General features: G+C 42.3%; 1 protein-coding gene and 1 long non-coding RNA gene across 3 annotated transcripts in view; one reads left to right on the top strand and one right to left on the bottom strand.

Annotated features, from left to right (window-relative positions):
• The window catches only part of LOC147797773 (uncharacterized), a 461,720-nt gene that overhangs the window by 36,422 nt on the left and 405,820 nt on the right, over positions 1–19,478 (top strand). The gene's annotated exons all lie outside the window — the stretch shown is intronic.
• LOC147797791 (uncharacterized) lies at positions 10,734–17,891 on the bottom strand. 2 transcript variants are annotated; one of them, XR_015426893.1, is made up of 2 exons: positions 11,022–17,499; positions 10,734–10,800 (listed from the first exon to the last, which is right to left on the bottom strand). XR_015426893.1 is itself a non-coding variant. In XM_087142645.1 (2 exons), the coding sequence occupies exon 2, from the start codon at positions 17,362–17,364 to the stop codon at positions 11,422–11,424; it is 5,943 nt and encodes a 1,980-aa protein (XP_086998771.1). In that variant the 5' UTR covers positions 17,365–17,407; positions 17,761–17,891; the 3' UTR covers positions 10,739–11,421. The 2 variants fall into 2 exon arrangements, 1 of the variants encoding a protein (XP_086998771.1); XM_087142645.1 differs by adding an exon at positions 17,761–17,891 and having other exon boundaries at positions 10,739–17,407.

Here is a 19,478-nt window from a genome sequence, read left to right as displayed (position 1 = left end):
TTTTTCTTCTTTGCTGATTCTTCGTTGTTGATGTGCAGAGCAATAGGAAAGCATCAATCCCTTTCCAGAAATTCTGGGTTTCCGATTTGAACAGAAACACCTATGCACTGAACCATGTCTTCCCCTGAATGGCCTCAGTTGTCTAGGAAGGTGTGGATAATTTTGGTTTAAAAACATGCATTTTTTAATGTTTTGAAAAAATTGGAAATGGAGGGTTTTCATACATTGAAGCACAATATAAAGTTGAAGAAAAATTGTATTTTAGAAAAATTCACTGCAGCCACACATTAAGCCTATACCTAACTGTAAAATTTTAAGGGCTGTATATTTTCCCCCACTTCTCATTTGAAAACAAACAGCCCCAATATCCCCAGCAAAAAAAGTTTATTCAGATAAAAGCAAGCTGGACTTTTTCATGTAAATTTGGCTAATATTCCCCTCCCCCTCTCAAGGAATGCCTCCCCTGCCCTCTTTAGGAATTTGGGATGTGTTGTTGAAAGTTGTCTCCACGCAATCTGTAGTATCTTCCTTGATGGGTTACTTTAGTATAGGCAGCCTGGAGGTGCTGATCAAATTGCCGGTCTATCTATACGCCAACGACAACCCAATACCTATTTTGTACAAACTCCAGATCACGTACTGGTTCAAGAACATAAACAGGTGTTCCCTTTTGGAATTGAGCGAGAGATGAGATGCTGCGCATCCCAACCAAAACGGTTCTTCCCCTTGGTTGACGGTACAAGAGAGTGCCCAATACATTAAAGACTGGTGCCAATGCAGGACGTTCCCGTGGAGTTACTGAACATTGCCAAGTTCTGGGAATCCATGACAGGCAGATTCCCCAACCTGTCTGCCATCGCCAAAGAGATCATCTGGATGCCCGTTGCTAGTGTTGACAATGAGCGCAGCTTTTTGCAGTATAAACACCTCAACGACAGAAGGGAGAGTCTAACCCAGCAAAACACAAAAATGCTAGCAATTATGTATTTCAATGGAGACATTGAAGACCAGTTTGCCTGAATTCTGAGAAGATAATCTGCAGTCCTGTTATGTTTTTTAGTTGTTTTCCCTCAAATTTACTCAAGCACTGAAGCCATTTAAGTGGAACAAAAGCCAGGAGCCCCAGACCAGACACTGGCACAAGCATGTCTGACGGAGATGCCTAAAGCACCTGGAACTCGAGAGCAGCTTCCTGGAGACGATCCGAAGCTTCACGACAGCGGAGCAGGAGGATCTGGACCGGGAATACAATATTTTGAAAAGACTTTTACCCACTACCCTCGAGGACACCCGAAACTAGGGAATCTCAAAGAATGGAAACAAGTGGGTGACTGGGTACGCACATGGATCCTGCAATCCAGTGGACCTTGTGCCTTTGATAACATTTCAAAAGCCGAAAGCAGCTTTTCTTCATGCTTTGCATATACTCAGGACTTCATCATACTCGCGTGACTTCTCCTCCGCATCCCCTGAAACTTCCATCCATTCCTGATACAAACCCTCATCCTGCTAATATGGACTAACCTCAGTCTTTTTCTGTATAAAATTCTTCAAGGCAATCGTAGTACCGAACTACCAATCCCAACAATATATGTAGAATGTGTGGTGCAATGTGACACAGGTCATATATTATAGGTAAGATTGCCTCATCAGCAATTGAATTATAACGATGTCCGTTGGCCTTGGTGTTGTCCCCATTTCTTGGATCACTCCTGCTATGAGCAAGATCCTGCACGATGTCACCCAGGTTCCCGATTTTATACCACTCTGGGTTGGCCACATACCACCTTCCGTAATCATAGGGGAATGCACTGGGCCACCTGTGGCAGTGCTTGAAACCAAAAACAGGCGACAAATGTTGACTTCCTTGCCAACGTTTTTGCAATTTCAATACTGTTCCTTATTATGGGAAGAAGACACGACTCATGTTTTCGTATGAATCAGTTGCCTCATACATCGCAAGTAAGTCGGTTTTGTCGGGTGAGTTGCAATCGTTGAAATTGCATAGGTTGCAGTGCAAGTTTCGTGGATGATCCACCCTTGTCTCCCTGTAGGAAACATTTAAAAGTAACATTACCAACTTTTAAAACCAAACCATTTAGCAAAGGAATGTTATACACTGTTTTATACTTTAAAATTGACATGATCCTACATATTGAGTTAAGGAAAACTTCTGCATGTTGCTTTGTTATATACACTTGATAGATCATTTTCAGATTTTAACGCATCATTCAGTTTGAAAATACTGATAAATGTAAACAGGAGCGTGAGTACTAGGTACCTTGACAATTCAGTACAACTGGCGACTTATGACCCATTATGTCAGGTTGAGCAGTAAGTGCGGATTTCTGGTCTGCAGCATGTTCAGTAATTTCATGCGCATCTTCTTCCTAGATTTTATTTGATTAAAGTAACCCCAACCAGATAACAAGTTCATTTTTAAACATACCCACTCTCCAAATTTGTAGTCTTGTAGATGCACGTGCAATGTATGGAGGGAGGTTACCATGTGCATATGCAAATAAGTCATCAATTGCTGCCTTCTAGTGGTACATGTAAAATAAAGACAATAATTGTGATTGCTGCACTCTTTGACCAAAACACGGCCTCAAGACATACACGATTCTGCAATGGAATCCCGTTACCCATGTAATTCCGTTACCAATGTTTTCATAGGAGTAAATTTTTGTATTTGAGAATTTATGTTCAAGGTTATTAGTAGGCAGATTAAGGAAGAAAATCTGCAATGGTGAAATGAGTCTGAAAGAAATAAGGGCCAGGAGAAAAACTTCTGTAACTTTTTGGTAATGGAATTACAGCTACATGTAGTTCAACCCAAATTTTGTAGTTTTCTCTCTCAAGTACCATATCCAGAGGAAGGAAGTGCCTCTGGCACAAGCATCTATGGCTCTAAACCTTTGCAACTATAGACTATTCAGAGGGATTAGATAAGCATTTAGGACATTTTATTGTATTTAGCTTCAGGGGTCCTTAATATAAGCCAAAAAGAATATCAAATTTCAAATTCGATTTTCCGGGAAACCAAACATTATTTTCAAAAACGGTTTTTTGCTCCATGCCAAGTGTACATTTATTAACAAATCAAAGTCAATTTAATTTCTATTTGATCAACTATAAAATTAGCCATTTTTCTCATTTCCCATACGGAATTGCCCATCAGTTAAAGAACGGTGGACTATGCCTTAGGGGCTGTTCGTTTGGTGGAGGTTTAACACTGCTCTGTGATTAGGTAATTTGATCCCAATAAAGATTACCATAAATGTCAATAAATGATACAGGACTGAACTAAATCTCACGGTAACCAGTGATTTCCAAGGCAATTATATGATTGGTTTATTCAATGTCAGTGCTCTGTTATCCGTTATTTACAACAACTATTAACTGTATAACAGAATTATCCTCACGGGGAGGTAGTCCTACATGGTCAACTGCACCACAAACGTGATTAATCAGCGTTTTCCTTAACCTACACCAGAATAAGCCTCATAATGATTAGCGTAACCCTCAAAATAACCAGGTATCCCTCAAAGTGATCAGGGTAACCCTCAGGTCTAAATAAATAATCTACTGATGGCTTACAACTGATAAGTCTTGACCACACAAGCAATTACAATCTTCGTAACTGGAACACAACACAACGGCGGTTGTAGACTTGTACAACAATAATCTATACTGCCTTACGAAGCAACAGTTACCAAACTGCAAGGTTTAAGGTGACTTAAATAAACCTCACCCACTTCAAATTATTACGAAAAAACACATGTAAGTTGAATAAGAAGGCAATTACAATAGTCCGTCACCAGACTCTAACGGAAACCTAAACCCAGTAAATTCTAAACGAGAAAGCAAGCTCCCAGACCAGGACCGCAACCCACCGTCGCTATGCCAACAAGCATGGAACAACGCCACATAAACCTTCTAGTCTAAGCTCCGCTAATTCCCCAATTAACTGGTTCACACAGGTTCCCTAACCGTATAATTTACCACTTCTTAAATAAACGAGACTATCTAACGATTCCCCAATCTTCAAAGAGATCTGATATAATCGGCAGCTCCGGCAACTGAGAACAAGCACCACACTAACCGATAGCATCAGGTACACATGAGGTAGATCCCCAACCACCAGCGGTTGTTTGTCAGATTTACACTCGAAACTCAGAACAAAACACAACTCCACAGAGCTCTGGTTAGCAGGCTGCCATCTTGAGAAGTCCTGGCAATCTACGCAGCCAACGCCCAGACCTAAGGTAATGTGCGCCTCTAATTGGTTGCCGCGCGCATGTTTAATGCATGATTTAGACGCGCCTGACTTATTAATAACCCAGACTAAACACAAGTCTGCGCAGCTACCCTGTTTCGCCACACTATGAAATGAGTCCTATGTAGGATTAAATTTGAATTAAAAGAGATATTCTGTTTTAGTGTGCACAATATATAGTTATACATGGTAAATAACAGACTATAACAAGTTTTTCCATTCTAGTCCTTGATTTTCATTGTGTGCACAGATCTTGCAAAAACTGAGTACACTCAGTAGAACTTCCTGCAGTTGTTCTGTAAGCCAGGTTTTCTAACGGCCACCATGGAAGCAACAGAACCAAACGAGGCAGCTGCAAAGGGCTTTGTGTTCAGATTCAATTTAAGCAAACTACTTGTTGGAAGACCACAAACAGCAAAACACAATGTTCCCCAAGTTACAGGACAGAAGGACATCAGCAGTAAACAAAGCGCTGAAGCATAGAGACCGTGACTCTAGAAGCAACAAAAAGAGACGCAGGAGCAAAAGCTAGCCCAAGAACAAGGACAATGACAGGGGAAGGTCCAAAGACATGAACACAGGCAGGGGAGAGGCTAAGGAAAAGGACAGGAGCATGGGGAAAAGGCAATGACAAGATCTACGAAAACGACCTGGGCAAGGTTAAAAGGAAGGACAGGAGCAGGCACAATGACAAAGGCAAGAGCAAGGATAAGAACAATGACAAGAGCAGACAGGAGTAAGGGTAAAAGCAAGGACAGGAGCAAAGACAAAGGAAAGGACAAGGGATGCATACAGAAGTAGGTCAGTCAGAAAATAAAACCGCTTTGGAAATATTCTTACAATAATTGTTGACACATACGCTGTAGAATTTAAACACCAGCAATTATCCATTTATTCGTTACTGCAGGTAATTTTATTATATTCACCATAACAGTGTCTACATAATTTTTTTCTGGATCTGTCCGGGGAGGGGCTGAAATTTGAATGTTAGTTATTTCTTAAAATAGGGTGACAAGAAAACGCTCATGACAAGTCAATGAACAATGCCCCTTGATATCTCAGTTTATAGTTGGCCGAGGATGTAAGGACTCTGCAGAAGGGAATTTCTGTTAACGTTTTCTACATGTGCAATGAAACAATGGAAATGAAATAATGTATTTGCAATACATAAATCTCTATTCACCGGCAATTATACACTCAGATTTTTAAGTGTAAACATGCTATCTAGGTAAAAGAATATATTTTGTCCCTGTGACAAGTTCATTATGTGTACATGTACAACATTTGTAAAGTACGGCTAATGTAGCAAAGAATGTTACTCATTAAAACTAGCTTTTTAATTTAAAATTGAGAAATTATTTTACAGAACCTCTTCCTATGCACCATGATTGTAGAACCAGTTGCCAATACATACCTGCCATCTTTGAAGACCGCGGCCAATGGCCGTGGTAAAGATGAATGTTTAATGAACCACTTTTTCGGGGAAGAGGACAGTTTGTAAGTCTACTTCTAAAACCCCTCTAACGTCAGATGATGAAGATGACACCAATACATCCCACAAACCATGGGAGGATGAGAAATTCAGTGATTTGTTCTCAATTCTTCAAATGAGGAGCTTGTATGCCCAGCAGGCCAGAGGGAATTACCACCCCCATGCTCAAAATGACAATATATTGAAAGATGTTGCGTACAGCAGTACTTGTATAATACAGGCAGAGGCCTCGTCAGAAGCAACTTCAACTTTACAAAACATCAAGTGCTAGTAACTCATCAGAAATCCAGGTGCTAACCACTTCAAATCAAGATGGGTGTGTCTATGATAGACCTCAGTGCTGTCTATTTTGTTATCTGCTAGAGAGGATACGACTTTGTTATTTGAAAACACCATACCTTAAAAATAAATTCGCTGTCTAGGAATGGCTTGGAACAGTGGACAAGAAGTAAAAGGAAACAACTCACACTTCTGCGCAACTATGGGGATTTTTCAGACGATATTTTAGTCTTCCTGAAAGGAAATGTTACTCTGACCTTTGGAAGCACAGGTGCTGCAACAGAAAGCTCAGATGAGTCGGAGAACAGCCAGTCATTCGCAAGCAGAAAGAAGCAATTGGTTTGGTAATAACCAGCAGGATGATGCTTCCGATAGCACCAGGGGTGTTTATGCTGACGCATGAGATCACGATGAGTGCTTGGAATTTGACATTCGTTTCTACTTCCATAGAAAAGGCTGGAAAATACGCCTTACATGACCAAGACACACTGTAGTAAGATCACCTGTATGGGGATCCGGATACAGGTGATTGGTAAGAACTTAACAAAAAACCATATGGAAATTAAGGTAAAATCATACACTGCACTCATGCAAGAGATCAAAGGAAAAAAGCTGTGCCCAGTGGCACCTTTCATTCAACTGATTGAACATTTTAATCTGTCGTGCACAAGACTGTGTTAAAAACCAGAATCAAATGTGAACAAAGAGGACTCAATATTGTTCTACAATATTACCGTTGGTGTAACCAAGGTGAGAAAGTTTCATGTCAAGACTGATCATCAATAAGTACTTTCGATCTACAAAAACCACTCCATCCAAATAATGGGAGCAACGATACTCTCTGAGCATTAATTTGGGCATAAACATGTAATGTCAATAATGAAACACAAAAGTGTATCGTCACTGGCTATTTACCAACGGTTGTCTGTTGTCGAGAAACTACAATCTAGAAAAGCACTTTCATTCAGCCTTGGCACTGTCGTTGAAACAACCACTACAGCGCATAACCACCTCTGAACTTCCTATCAATCCAACTGCAGCTGTCGTTAGTTACAGATAACAACCTGAGGCTCAGCCAATCATTCGGCGATCTTGGCATACTCAATTCCCCTCAGAGAAGTTGCCAACCAATATTCCACGGTTGCAAGATCAACAATTAAATGTAATGTGTGCAACACAAAACGAACAGGTTTAAATATCTAGGCCTACATGCTGTGACCCGGAGTATTTTCAATCTGTACATATCAAATTAATATTTTCATGGCACTTAGTTTTAATACATATAGGTAAATGGTCAATTTCAACTTTTAATATGTTTAATTTAATTTGGCCTAGTTTTTAATTTATGCACTGTGAACTCCTCTGGTGTGGAACATCAAGTCTCCAGATATTGAAGGACATCTTCAGCCTAGTTGTGTAGTTATTGATATGCGTACTTAAAACAATGTTGGAGCGTTCAATTAAATTGAATTATAATTTAAATATTCAGTAAAAGCATGGTAAAAAACTCTGTTATAGCTGTTATTGAAATAAGCTTAATAAAATCAATGCTCACATAAAATACATGACAAAATTGAAACATTAACGCATAAGGTGACCATGTAATAAAATTTTACAATGCCTTTTTCTTAAAACACGATGCTAGTCAGTATAATCCATTCCTATTGGTCGAGAGAATGCATGTGCTGCGGCACGCCGAACGCGCGTGAAGTTAATATTGACTCCTTAAAGGAGATTCACTGGACTACTCGTACAAGGAATGCACCATAAACTTAACAGGAGAGTGTGTTGGGAAAACGAAAATAAGATTCGTGAACAATTTCTTTGGAAGTATATTGTATACTGACTTTTTTATCTCTCCGACTAAACGGTATTTATGAATGGGCTGGGAATATTTATGTATTCGACCAGTCTAAGAGCAGTCAAGCAGTTGTTCATTCCCACATTAAACTTGCCTTTTGAAGGTGTCTCTGTCTGCATCTCTCAGTGCTCATTCTACAAAAGATACGTCCTGGCGGCATAATTAGTAATACTGTCAGCCAATTTTCCCAACATGTCTAGTAGCTTAGTAATCAATCTGTAGAAAGCAGGCAGGACAATCTTGCTCGAACGGTGGAAAATTCATCATTCAAAAATCCTCAGAAGTAACAGAAGAAATTCACATAATTGAGATCTCTGTTTCTCTTTCAGTAACACTGATATCAGCCTTACAAATATGTGAGTTTGAATGAAGCATTGTCAAATTCCACTTAATTAGGCACTTTGATACGCTGCCATTAAGGTTTAAAATTCAAGATCTGTGTTTCTCGTAATGCACCACTCCACCTCATTTCCTTACACATTTGCCCTAGAAAAAAATTAAACCCAACACATATCGTTGATTACGCCACGATCTCACCTCAATTTCGGTTTTTAGTATATTCTTGTTCTGCATGCTTGAATCATTATTTTCTGAAAAATTCAAACTCATAGGTGCTCTAAAAGGCTAAGTAAATTAGTTTGGGTAATTAAAAATGTTGACCTACCTCTCCAAATTTTAAAATTATTATTTCACGGACAAAAGCATTGAGATAGGTCACTCCGTGAAACGTGTAGACAATTCCATTTTATTTCAACGAAGTGACCTAAACAGTCTGGTATCTTGACTGTAAGCGATACCTATCGATGTCATTTAAAGTTTATCGATTTGGAACCAGTCTTTAGCGCTGTTTGGTGCCATTCAGCGGCTGAATGTTGAACCTTAATCTCAACTGTTTCTGTAATGGCTGAGTACAAGTATATTCCTTTTGTGGGGGATGATATTCGAATAAAATCGTGATGGATTTTCGTACGATGACACAAAATTCTGAGCAAGGTACCTGTGTAGTCAGTCAAGGCAACAACACTGTGGCTATCTCATCTTTTGGAGCCCAGTCGGGCGGCCGACGTCAGCGAGTGATCTAGCCTAAAAGGCTGTCGAAGCCGATCCACTTTGGCAGCAGTTTACCGCCTGACCCGCAGCACAACAGCCGTGATGAACGGGGACAGTAACAAGGGGACAGATACAGTTAAATATTGGATAGTTACAATTTAATCCTTCAAGTTTTTTTAAGATTTGATAATTTCGTTTCAGGCTGCCTGGTTCAAATCACAAATATCATTTATACCTGTTTGGTTCTTGACGTTTTGTGCTTTGTGTTTCTCTTTTAGGATGATTTAGTAAACCAGTCCTGAAAACGTTTTAAAGTCTGTACAGTTAAAAAGAACTCAAACGCAATGAGCTGTAACAAGTTATATTCAGTTGCCAGGTTTCTGCTTAATATTGCAAAGCATGCAAAAACCTAAAGCATTTTTTGCTACATACTGCAAGAATTAGTACACATGACGCGAAGAAACGCGTATCGAATCTCTGTCGACTATATTTTTTTGGTAAAAAGCCATACGAAACTTTTCATTTTAATTCTTAAATTGAAATTAACGAAAAACTATTTGTTACTTAGCGCTTGGACACCTCTAGTATTTGCCGCTGAATTTAAGGAGCAAACGGTCAGACTTAAAGATCAGTGTAGAACTCCCTTTACGCGTGCTAAGATCCTATTTATTTCATTTTTCTTTCCAGGGTACCACTGTTTGTGTACACTTTCCCTCAAAGTATTGATAAATTGCAGTGCTGGCACTCCAGATCATAGAATGTTAGCCAGCTGCTACTCTACTCAAACATTGGGTGTAATGTCATTTGAAAGTCATTGATGTCCTATAAGACGACTAAGGCCCGCTTCAAACTTCGAACTTCTGCCGTGTCTAATTAAAAAAAAATGACCCAAAATTTGAATTAGACATGGCAGAAATTTGACGTTTGAAGCCGTGCCGCTCTTGTGCCGTTAAAAGCGGTAAGACCTGTGGAACTTTCGGCAGAAAGCCAGCAGTTGCTTCAAACGTCGAATTTGTGTCGTGTTTGATTCAATTTAAACGTCCCAACTCGGAACATCATCAGGGCATTTTTAAACTACGCATTGGCACACAACAGCTGCTCGTTTCGGCGTTAAAACAAGATGGCGGTGCACCAACACCTGTCATTTCTGCAACAGTATAATTATAGTCACCTCTGGCTAGTCTGTAAAGACAGATTTCTAGCCTGTGCCTTGGAGATACGGGGAATTCTGGCACCGTGTTACGCTCAAATTCATGTTTTATGTGTGACATGATGAATTTGAAGGTTCCTTTTGAATCTTTTCTCGGAGTTCGTATTACGCATCAATTCTAGCTAAACCTGTATTCTTGGCCAACCGTCCGACAAGACCAGGGTCTTTGTAACAATTACCCCGGAAAGGAGGAGAAGCAGGACAAGTTAACAAACGATTGGAACTCTCCTTTTTAGCAATAGTGTGGAGATCTGGGGCATAGTACATTAACATAATGTATGAAGGCGACGTCACCGTGGCCTACGTGCCGAAACACGCACGCGGAGTAAGTCATTTCGCATTCTGAAGATCATGGCTGTCGCTTCCGCCGAGCAGTCGTCGTGGAAACAAACCAAGTATAGCAACTGTGATCATGTGACGCAGAAACTTCAAGACAGCTGCTAGAAGTCAGGGTTCAAGGGTCTCAACAGAAGCTTCTTTTATTCGCAAGGCTACATGACATACATGGCACATGTATCACTTTTTCGCTTAGCTCCTGATTTAAACTCATTTCTAAGCTCCATCCTAGTTCCATGTTCTCAGCCTCTATATTGTAGTTCCTATAGGTTCCATGCAGAGCTCCGTGAAAACTAACAATAAAGAGTAATAAAGATTTCCATAAACATGTGTGAAAGGACATCACATATGCACGTAACATGAACACAAATACATGTACTATCACATGACCTACATGTAGGCTACAGTATATCAACTATCCACGAGTGTGAGGTAAAATCTGGCACAAAAATTCCCTAACTTAAACCAAACCAATAAAGTAATCTCTCCATATAAAGGAAAACAAGTTATTTACCTCCTTGAATCCTCTAAGGTCCATCAAAAGGGTACACTGGATAAAATTCAATCACAAAGTATTTACGATAACTTGGAGAAATGGCATGATCAACTTCCAAAAGCATGAGGTGATTTGTTTGTTTGAACAGCATCTGTGTACTCCACTTAATAACTGCACGAGGGCGCTATAACAGTATGACTAGTCTGCATTAACATGGCTCCCCAAAATTAGTACTATAACTCTAATTTTCAAAACACAGAAACATTAAACAACAACTTGTACGTTGAAAGACCCTTGAATTACTAAACAATTAACTGGTTAAAACTACACTTAATTAACTAACTAGTACTACGTTCTTGGCAAAAGTACGCATAGTAGCAACAAGGTTCAATCTGATTCCTTGGTGTGCTGAGTTGTCTTACTTAGGCTCCTCGACGGGGAACTCTCCGGTATCCTTGTTTGTGACAAGCAGGACTAGCTTCTGCACTGGACGTTCCAAGTATCTTTTGGGATGCGTCTGCTTGCCTTCTACGTCGAGCAATGGGTCGCCTAGAAGAAGACGTGCACTACGCACTAGACCATCTTTTCCTGGAAAGACGTCCTTGACACGGCCCAGTTGCCACCTGTTGCGAGGGAGCGTGTCATCCTTAACAAGCACTATGTCATCAACTTCAAGGTTGGGGTGTGGACGGATCCACTTTTGCCTCAACTGCAATGTCTGGATGTATTCCTTTCTCCAGCGGTTCCAGAATTCATTTGCAAGGAACTGGACTCGACGCCACCTTTTCTTCGAGTAGAGATCAGTGCTTTGGAAACATCCAGGTGGTGGTAAAACCAATGTTGACTTCATAGTCAGCAAGTGATTCGGTGTTAAGGGAGCGAGTGAGGTTGGGTCGTTCAGGTTATCGATGGTCAGAGGTCTGCTATTTATGATGGCAGCTGCTTCTGTCATGAGAGTCCTCAGTGACTCGTCGTCGAGATGAGATCCCAGTTGATCCATTAGGGACGAGAGTACTCTTCGTACCGAGCGGATTTGCCTCTCCCATACTCCTCCTGTATGACTCGCCGTTGGTATATTCGTCTTGAATTCAACTAGGTCGCAGTTCTGCTTGATTAGGAACTTTCTGACATGATCGGTGTTCATCTCTTTCAGGGCTTCATTGAGCTCTGATCGTGTTCCAACGAAGTTGGTGCCCTGGTCACATCTCAGTTGTCGGATAGGTCCTCGAATGGCGATGAATCTACGCAACGCATTGATAAAGACATCAGTACTAAGTGCAGTCGTGGTCTCGATATGGATTGCTCGGGAACTCATACAGGTGAAAAGAACGCCATATCTTTTGAGCTCCTTGCGGCCTTCCTTTATGTACCATGGCCCAAACAGATCTACACCGCAATATGTGAAGGGAGGAGCAGGTTCAAGTCGGTCTTCAGGCAGATTTGCCATCTTCTGTTCTATGACTGGTTTGTACAGCTTTCTACATTTGACACACTTAGAGATGATGCTGGATACCGCAGAGCTGCAACCAATGATCCAATAGCCGCTTGACCTGATCTGGTTAGTGGTCATACTTCGTCCTTGATGACCTGCTACTTCATGGCAGTGTCGGATTATCAGGTCGGTGATGTGATGATTTCTCGGGAGTATCGCCGGGTGCTTGAAGTTGGGAGGAAGGTCAGCCCTCTTGATACGTCCCCCAACTCGCATTACGCCATCTTCATCGATGAACGGGTCCAGTCTATACAGACAGCTTGTCTTTCTCATGGCTTTGTTTCGGACCCCAGCTGTCTGTCGATCCACGCAGTTGCTGCTGACATCCAGTGACTCCAAAATCTTCATTTCCCCTGCGAAGGAATGTCTTTGAAGGAGACGAATGATCTCAACTTCTGATTGATAGAGCTCTTCAACTGTAGCTGGTTCATAGAGAGGGATTGGTCCTTCCTGCGGTGTTTGGATTGGCTTGATCGTTTGTCCTCTCTTGATGAGGCGAGCTTTCAGGCGCTGTTTCAGCTTGAGACAGATTGCTACTGCTCCCTTGACCCGATGCCATTGTGAGAATCTTTCCAGGCGTTCTAACATAGAATGCTTCGGAGATGAATGTGTGGAGAATGCTTGCACTTTCTTCACTTCAGGATCGTCAGAAGAGACTGTTGGACTGCAAGCCTCGATTTCGATTGGAATGTCCCTTTCTTGTAGAAATGCAGGACCATGTAGCCACCTTGATTGATTGACCAATTCGTTTGCACACAGGCCTCTGGAGCCATCATCTGCTGGGTTGGCCTCTGAGCGTACATGTCTCCACTGGTTTGGTTCGGTTTGGTCCCGGATTTGTTGCACCCTGTTTGCCACGAAGGTGTGGAATCTACGGGCGTCGTTGGCTATATATCCTAGGTCAACTTGGCTGTCCGTCCAGAAAACCTCACTGTATTCCTTATAGTCAAGCTCCTTCTGTAGAAGTGCACTGACTCGCACGGATACAACTGCTGCATTGAGTTCTAAGCGAGGGATCGTGACAGTCTTCAACGGGCAGACTCTACACTTGCCCATCACCAGGGCACAGTGGACTCTTCCTTCAGTATCTTGAAGTCGTAGATATGAACACTGTGCATATCCTGTGTTACTGGCATCGGAGAAATGATGAACTTCAATGGATTTCACATCTCCAAAGTCCTCTGGCCGAAAACATCTCGATACCTTTAGGTCTTGAAGATAAATCAGGCTGCTCCGCCATTGCTCCCATCGAGATCTTACAGGGTCTGGGAGTGGATCATCCCAGTCAGCTTGATCTTTGCAGAGGCTCTGCAAAATCTGTTTTCCGACGAGTACGACAGGAGCTACTAGTCCCAGTGGGTCATAGACAGAGCAGACAGTCGATAGAACTCCACGTTTTGTCAGTGGCTGATCCTTCAAAGTGATGCGAAACTGGAAGGTATCTGATTCGATACACCACTGAATTCCAAGGGCTCTCTCAACTGGCAAGGAATCAAATCGAAGGTCGAGATCCTTAATCCCCTTTGCACGGTCTTCCAGTGCAACTGCATCGATGACCTCTACAGAATTACTAACAAACTTATGGAGACGCAGGCCACCTCGTTTGCAAAGATCCTTTGTCTTCTGGATCAGGTCAGTTGCCTCGTGTTTGGTTGGAACGGAGATCAACCCATCATCCACATAGAAATTTCGTCGCACGAAGTTGGCTGCTGCAGACCCACACTCTGTCTCAAAGTCATCAGCTATCTGCCTCAGGCCAAAGTTTGCGCATCCCGGAGATGATGTAGCCCCAAACAGATGCACTTTCATACGAAACACATGAGGATCTCCTTCATAGCATCCATTGCTCCGCCACAAGAACCGAAGAAAGTTACGATGTTCCGCATCGACTTGGAACTGGTAGAACATCTTTTCAACATCGCATATGAGTGCAACAGGTTCTCTTCTGAATCTGCACAGTACACCTACAAGGGCATTAGTAAGGTCGGGACCTTGTAGAAGGTGATCGTTGAGACACACTCCGTGGTATCTAGCACTACAGTCAAAAACTACCCTGATCTTTTCAGGCTTCTTGGTGTGGTATACCCCATGGTGAGGTATGTACCACACATGACCGCTGTCTTCATAGGCTACCTCGGATTCTGGAACACGTTCAGCATAACCGTTTTCGATGATATCCTGCATGAAAGAACAGTAGTCTCGATGGTAGCTTTGATCCCTTGCGAAGCGTGACTTTAACTGATCCAAGCGGCGAACAGCTTGCATCTTATTGTTCGGCAGTTTAGGAGGTTCAGTCCCCTTGAAAGGAAGTGGCATGATGTAATGACCATCCGGTTGCTGGCGGATCCCTTCCTGCATCTTCTTCATGAACTTGCGGTCATCAATCGAAACTGGAACGTCGCATGACTTTCTCTCTGAGAAGTTGAGTTCCATCATCTCAACAATCCCCGAAGGTTTGATGACTTCCTTGACATGTGTTCTAAATGCAAGCAGAACTTGGTCTCTCACGGTGTTCATGCCAACTTGACATTCTGCCTTGGATAACGTTGTCGGGTTCTCGCATGCAAGAATTCTATGGCTCACTCCCACTTGATCGGATTCATTCTCTCTCAGGTCTGGGTCGACAATTCCTATAATTCCCCAACCAAGGTCTGTCCTTTGACCATACGGCTCATTGTCGACTGGCGCAATCACTTCACGAGGGGCAAGGGCTTGTGGGCAATTGTATCCGATTAGGATTCCAACTTCGCAATCAGCCACCGGCATGAGTTCCCTTGCTATCTTGTCCAAGTGGGGCCAGCGTCTTGCCATGTCTGCTGTAGGTATATGTGTGCGGTTAGCTGGCATGATGCCTCTTGTGTATGCCGTAGGGAGCGTTATTCTCAGATTACTGTCATATCCTCTCACTTGTAGTCCTCTGATCTTCCGAGATTCTACTCGCTGATTAGATGAGAACATTGTGGATAGCAGTAGCTGGACCTTAGGTCCATCGAGTCCGAGTGCATCACAGGTATCATCTAAGATAAATGTGGTGTCCGATTGCGTGTCCAGGAGTGCGTACACAAGTCTCTCCTGATTGGGCGTGTCAGAATGTGACACCCATACCGGCACGATCATCGAACTCTTTCCTTGTACGCAGGTGTCACTGAAGTTGTTCACTCTTGTGTGTGAACTCGTTGAAGCTACCACTGGCTTGGGTGGTTCACTCTCTGGCTTCGGGTTTGGGGCTGGAGTTTCCTTGACATCACCATGAAGTGAAGTTGGGTGTCGTCGTTTGCATGTCTGACAGGTTTTTCTTTGCCGGCACTGCTTCGATCTGTGGCCTTGAGTTAAGCAGGCGAAGCAGAGACCCCTTTTCATCACAAATTGTTTCCTCTCTTCAAGCGTCTTGGAAAGGAAACTTCGACAGTCGTCAAGCTGATGACTCCTTTTCTCACACAGTAGACAAACTTCATCTTGAAAACCCCCTTTTCGTTTTGTCTCAGTCGCAGTAGAGAACGTGCTAGCTCCTGCAGCTCTCTTTGATTCCTTTCTGGCACTTCTAGCATCTTGCTTCGTACTCTCACTCGAGGGTCTTTCCGCTTTGAGGGACTGGAGTGAAGTTACAGGGTCGCAGGCAAGATCAGCTTCTTTCACAACAAACTTGACGAATTCCGTGTAGGGGGGAGATTTGTTGTGTTTTTCCTTCCATTCTTGCGCCTTTCGACCCCATCTTGGTACAAGCCAGTCTGGAAGTTTAGCAAGCAGTTTTCGGTTTTCCCTGTCGTCATTGAGAATGTTCAGATTCTCGTTCGTCTTCATCGCAGATTCGCATTGTCGCAGGAAGTCAGCTAGATTTCGCAAACCCTTGCCATCTCTGGGGGCTATTTTGGGCCATGTGTCTAGCTTGTCTCTGAATGCGTTGGCAATGACGAACGGATCACCATATCTCTTCTGTAGCAGGGCCTTGGCCTGGTCAAAGGCATCGTCACTTGATAGGATGAGGAATCCGTCAACTGCTTCCTTTGCTGGTCCAGTCAAATATCTCTTCAAGTAGTGTAGCCTTTCCGAGGAGGGCACACCTCTTTTCTCAATTAATGTTTCAAAGCTGATTCTCCAACTGGGATATTTCAGCGGGTCGCCTGAAAACACACCGGGCTCTGGCGGGGGAAGACGACTCAAGTTCAGCTGATTGGCAAAGACTTTGGCCAGGTCACTCAAGTCGTTTCTGTCATTTCCTGCCAGCGTTGAATTCTTTGGTTTCTCAGGGATTTCATCTGAATTTGCTTGGTGTTCAGATCCCGACAATGGTGGGGACTTATCTGCTAGGCCTGCATTGTCGTGGCAGTTGGGCAATGACTGCACATATTCCCTTACCATTGTGTCACGATTTTCAACCTCTCCAATTTCTTCAATGTCAGAGTTGACAAATTCTTCATTTAGAACCGTGTCTATGGCACGTATTCTGGCTTGGGTAGCACAGAGGTTACGCATTGTTTGCAATTTGGCAAGCTCAGCATGATTTTTTTCTATTTCTGCCCTCTTTTCTGCCTCAGCATCAGCAAATTCTAATTGAGCCTTCAAAGCTGCTGCTTCTGCTGCCAGTGCGGCCTTTGTAGATGTAATCGACGAACGAGAGGAATTTGTCCGGATGCTTCGGTGGGAGTGTCGTGATGACATTCTAGAACGCTTTTCAAAGTGTTCAGATTGTGCCGCTTCCTGTGTCAGGTTGTGATCTGCTCCTGATGCACGAAGCTTGTCACTACTGGTTTCGGTAGGGGAAACTGGATTCGCAGCTGTGCCTGACATGTTAGTATCGGGTGTCTCGGCCATGAAGGGAATGGGCATATGTTCCTGTTCCAATTTCTCTTGTTCTCCGGTGGCAGACATGATGGCGCATGTACATGTACCTGTTCCTAAAAACTGCAAATTACTAAGTGGGAAATAGGTACCGCAAGTTATACACACATGTACATGTAAATATACCAGTGCTGATCAAAATTGGTTGCCACTAAGTATGCAAATTTCTAATTTAGGAATAGGCAATCAGCACTAGTAAACAGCACTTAAGTACTTAAGTATTTCGCAAATTACAACATGCTCAACTGCAGTGAGAAACAGAATTAACTGGCAAGAATTCTTCATGACGATTCAAAATGGCAAGAAAATTTACATGGCAACATGCGAAAGTACACGTGAATCTTCAATACAAATATGTACACTTTTGTAAGGAATCAAATGAGGTTACAAGTTTCGTCGATTTCACAGGACGTCATGACAACTCACAAGCAAGTCTAGATTCATATAAGACATGTAAATCAGGGCGAAATGCAGTTTACGAATGTCTCAAAATGAATTCATACGACATGGCAAACAGTACGTGTTCAAAGTTTATAACGGAAGAGTTCCTTGAGCGATGCTGCAAATTCTAGTTCGTCTTCTCGGTAGGTTGGCGGCAGCCTGCTGTATGATGCATTTCGTCCTGTTCGTCTGATGTTAGCCCAATGTATGACGCAGCAGGCCTTGTACTAAGATGTCAATCCAGATGTACAATGCAATGGCCTCCGGTAGTACAATCAAACTCCGATGCATGATACGCCAGCACCTGGTAGTATGAACTCCAACTGATGATACGGAAGCCCCCTAGTAGTAGTATCTGACGTGTAACCAATGTGTATTCGATGACCCAATGCCCGATGATCGGAGTTTTCACTATAGCAACTGTGATCATGTGACGCAGAAACTTCAAGACAGCTGCTAGAAGTCAGGGTTCAAGGGTCTCAACAGAAGCTTCTTTTATTCGCAAGGCTACATGACATACATGGCACATGTATCACTTTTTCGCTTAGCTCCTGATTTAAACTCATTTCTAAGCTCCATCCTAGTTCCATGTTCTCAGCGTCTATATTGTAGTTCCTATAGGTTCCATGCAGAGCTCCGTGAAAACTAACAATAAAGAGTAATAAAGATTTCCATAAACATGTGTGAAAGGACATCACATATGCACGTAACATGAACACAAATACATGTACTATCACATGACCTACATGTAGGCTACAGTATATCAACTATCCACGAGTGTGAGGTAAAATCTGGCACAAAAATTCCCTAACTTAAACCAAACCAATAAAGTAATCTCTCCATATAAAGGAAAACAAGTTATTTACCTCCTTGAATCCTCTAAGGTCCATCAAAAGGGTACACTGGATAAAATTCAATCACAAAGTATTTACGATAACTTGGAGAAATGGCATGATCAACTTCCAAAAGCATGAGGTGATTTGTTTGTTTGAACAGCATCTGTGTACTCCACTTAATAACTGCACGAGGGCGCTATAACAGTATGACTAGTCTGCATTAACACCAAGTTTTGATGCTAAAACCCCGGAAAACCTAGAGTTTCCAGTTTGGGTGGGAACCCACACTTCAATAGATTATCCCTGAACAGTCAAGGTGGGTTTCATAAAGGATTTAGTGATAACTTTTCAGAAAACTTTAAAGTACGATATGTCAAACACTTGAACCTGCATGAATAACGTTACATATATGTACATGTACTTAAGGACAATAGCCTTTACATGACTAAAGACGTCCGTTATTCTTTCAATTGTACAGGGTTTCTTTTATGCTTTTAACCTGTCCTTTCTACTACTATTTTGGGACTGGTCAGCTGGTGTGATCACTGTGATGGAATAAATAGATTCACCAATACTTGTAAAGACGAGAGGTTTCAGGTCGAGTTATTTCGGCATGTTCAATCTCCCTTCATCATTCTCCCTCACCGGTGGACGAATCACCCCCTGATAGTTTAAGGCAGGGCTGGACCAGTACAATAACATTGAGTAGTAAAAAAAAAAAGAAGTAATAAAATGTGGAATCCGAGAGACTATTTGTTGCAGTGGACACAATGTGTCCTGCTGGATGCATAATTAATTAGCTCTCACCCCATCCGGGCGCTGACGTATCCACAGGCCACTACAATATAAATGTAATTTTCTGCATAA

The sequence above is a fragment of the Acanthaster planci genome, linkage group LG10 (genome assembly GCF_054643075.1).
Source record: "Acanthaster planci isolate LZ-2023a linkage group LG10, COTS_SCS, whole genome shotgun sequence".
Classification (NCBI taxonomy): Eukaryota; Metazoa; Echinodermata; class Asteroidea; order Valvatida; family Acanthasteridae; genus Acanthaster; species Acanthaster planci.
This window is presented reverse-complemented; position numbering and strand designations above follow the sequence as displayed.

Bases quoted from the DNA above. Each gene is read 5' to 3' on its own strand.
- LOC147797791 (XM_087142645.1), bottom strand. From the start codon at position 17,364: ATGTCTGCCACCGGAGAACAAGAGAAATTGGAACAGGAACATATGCCC.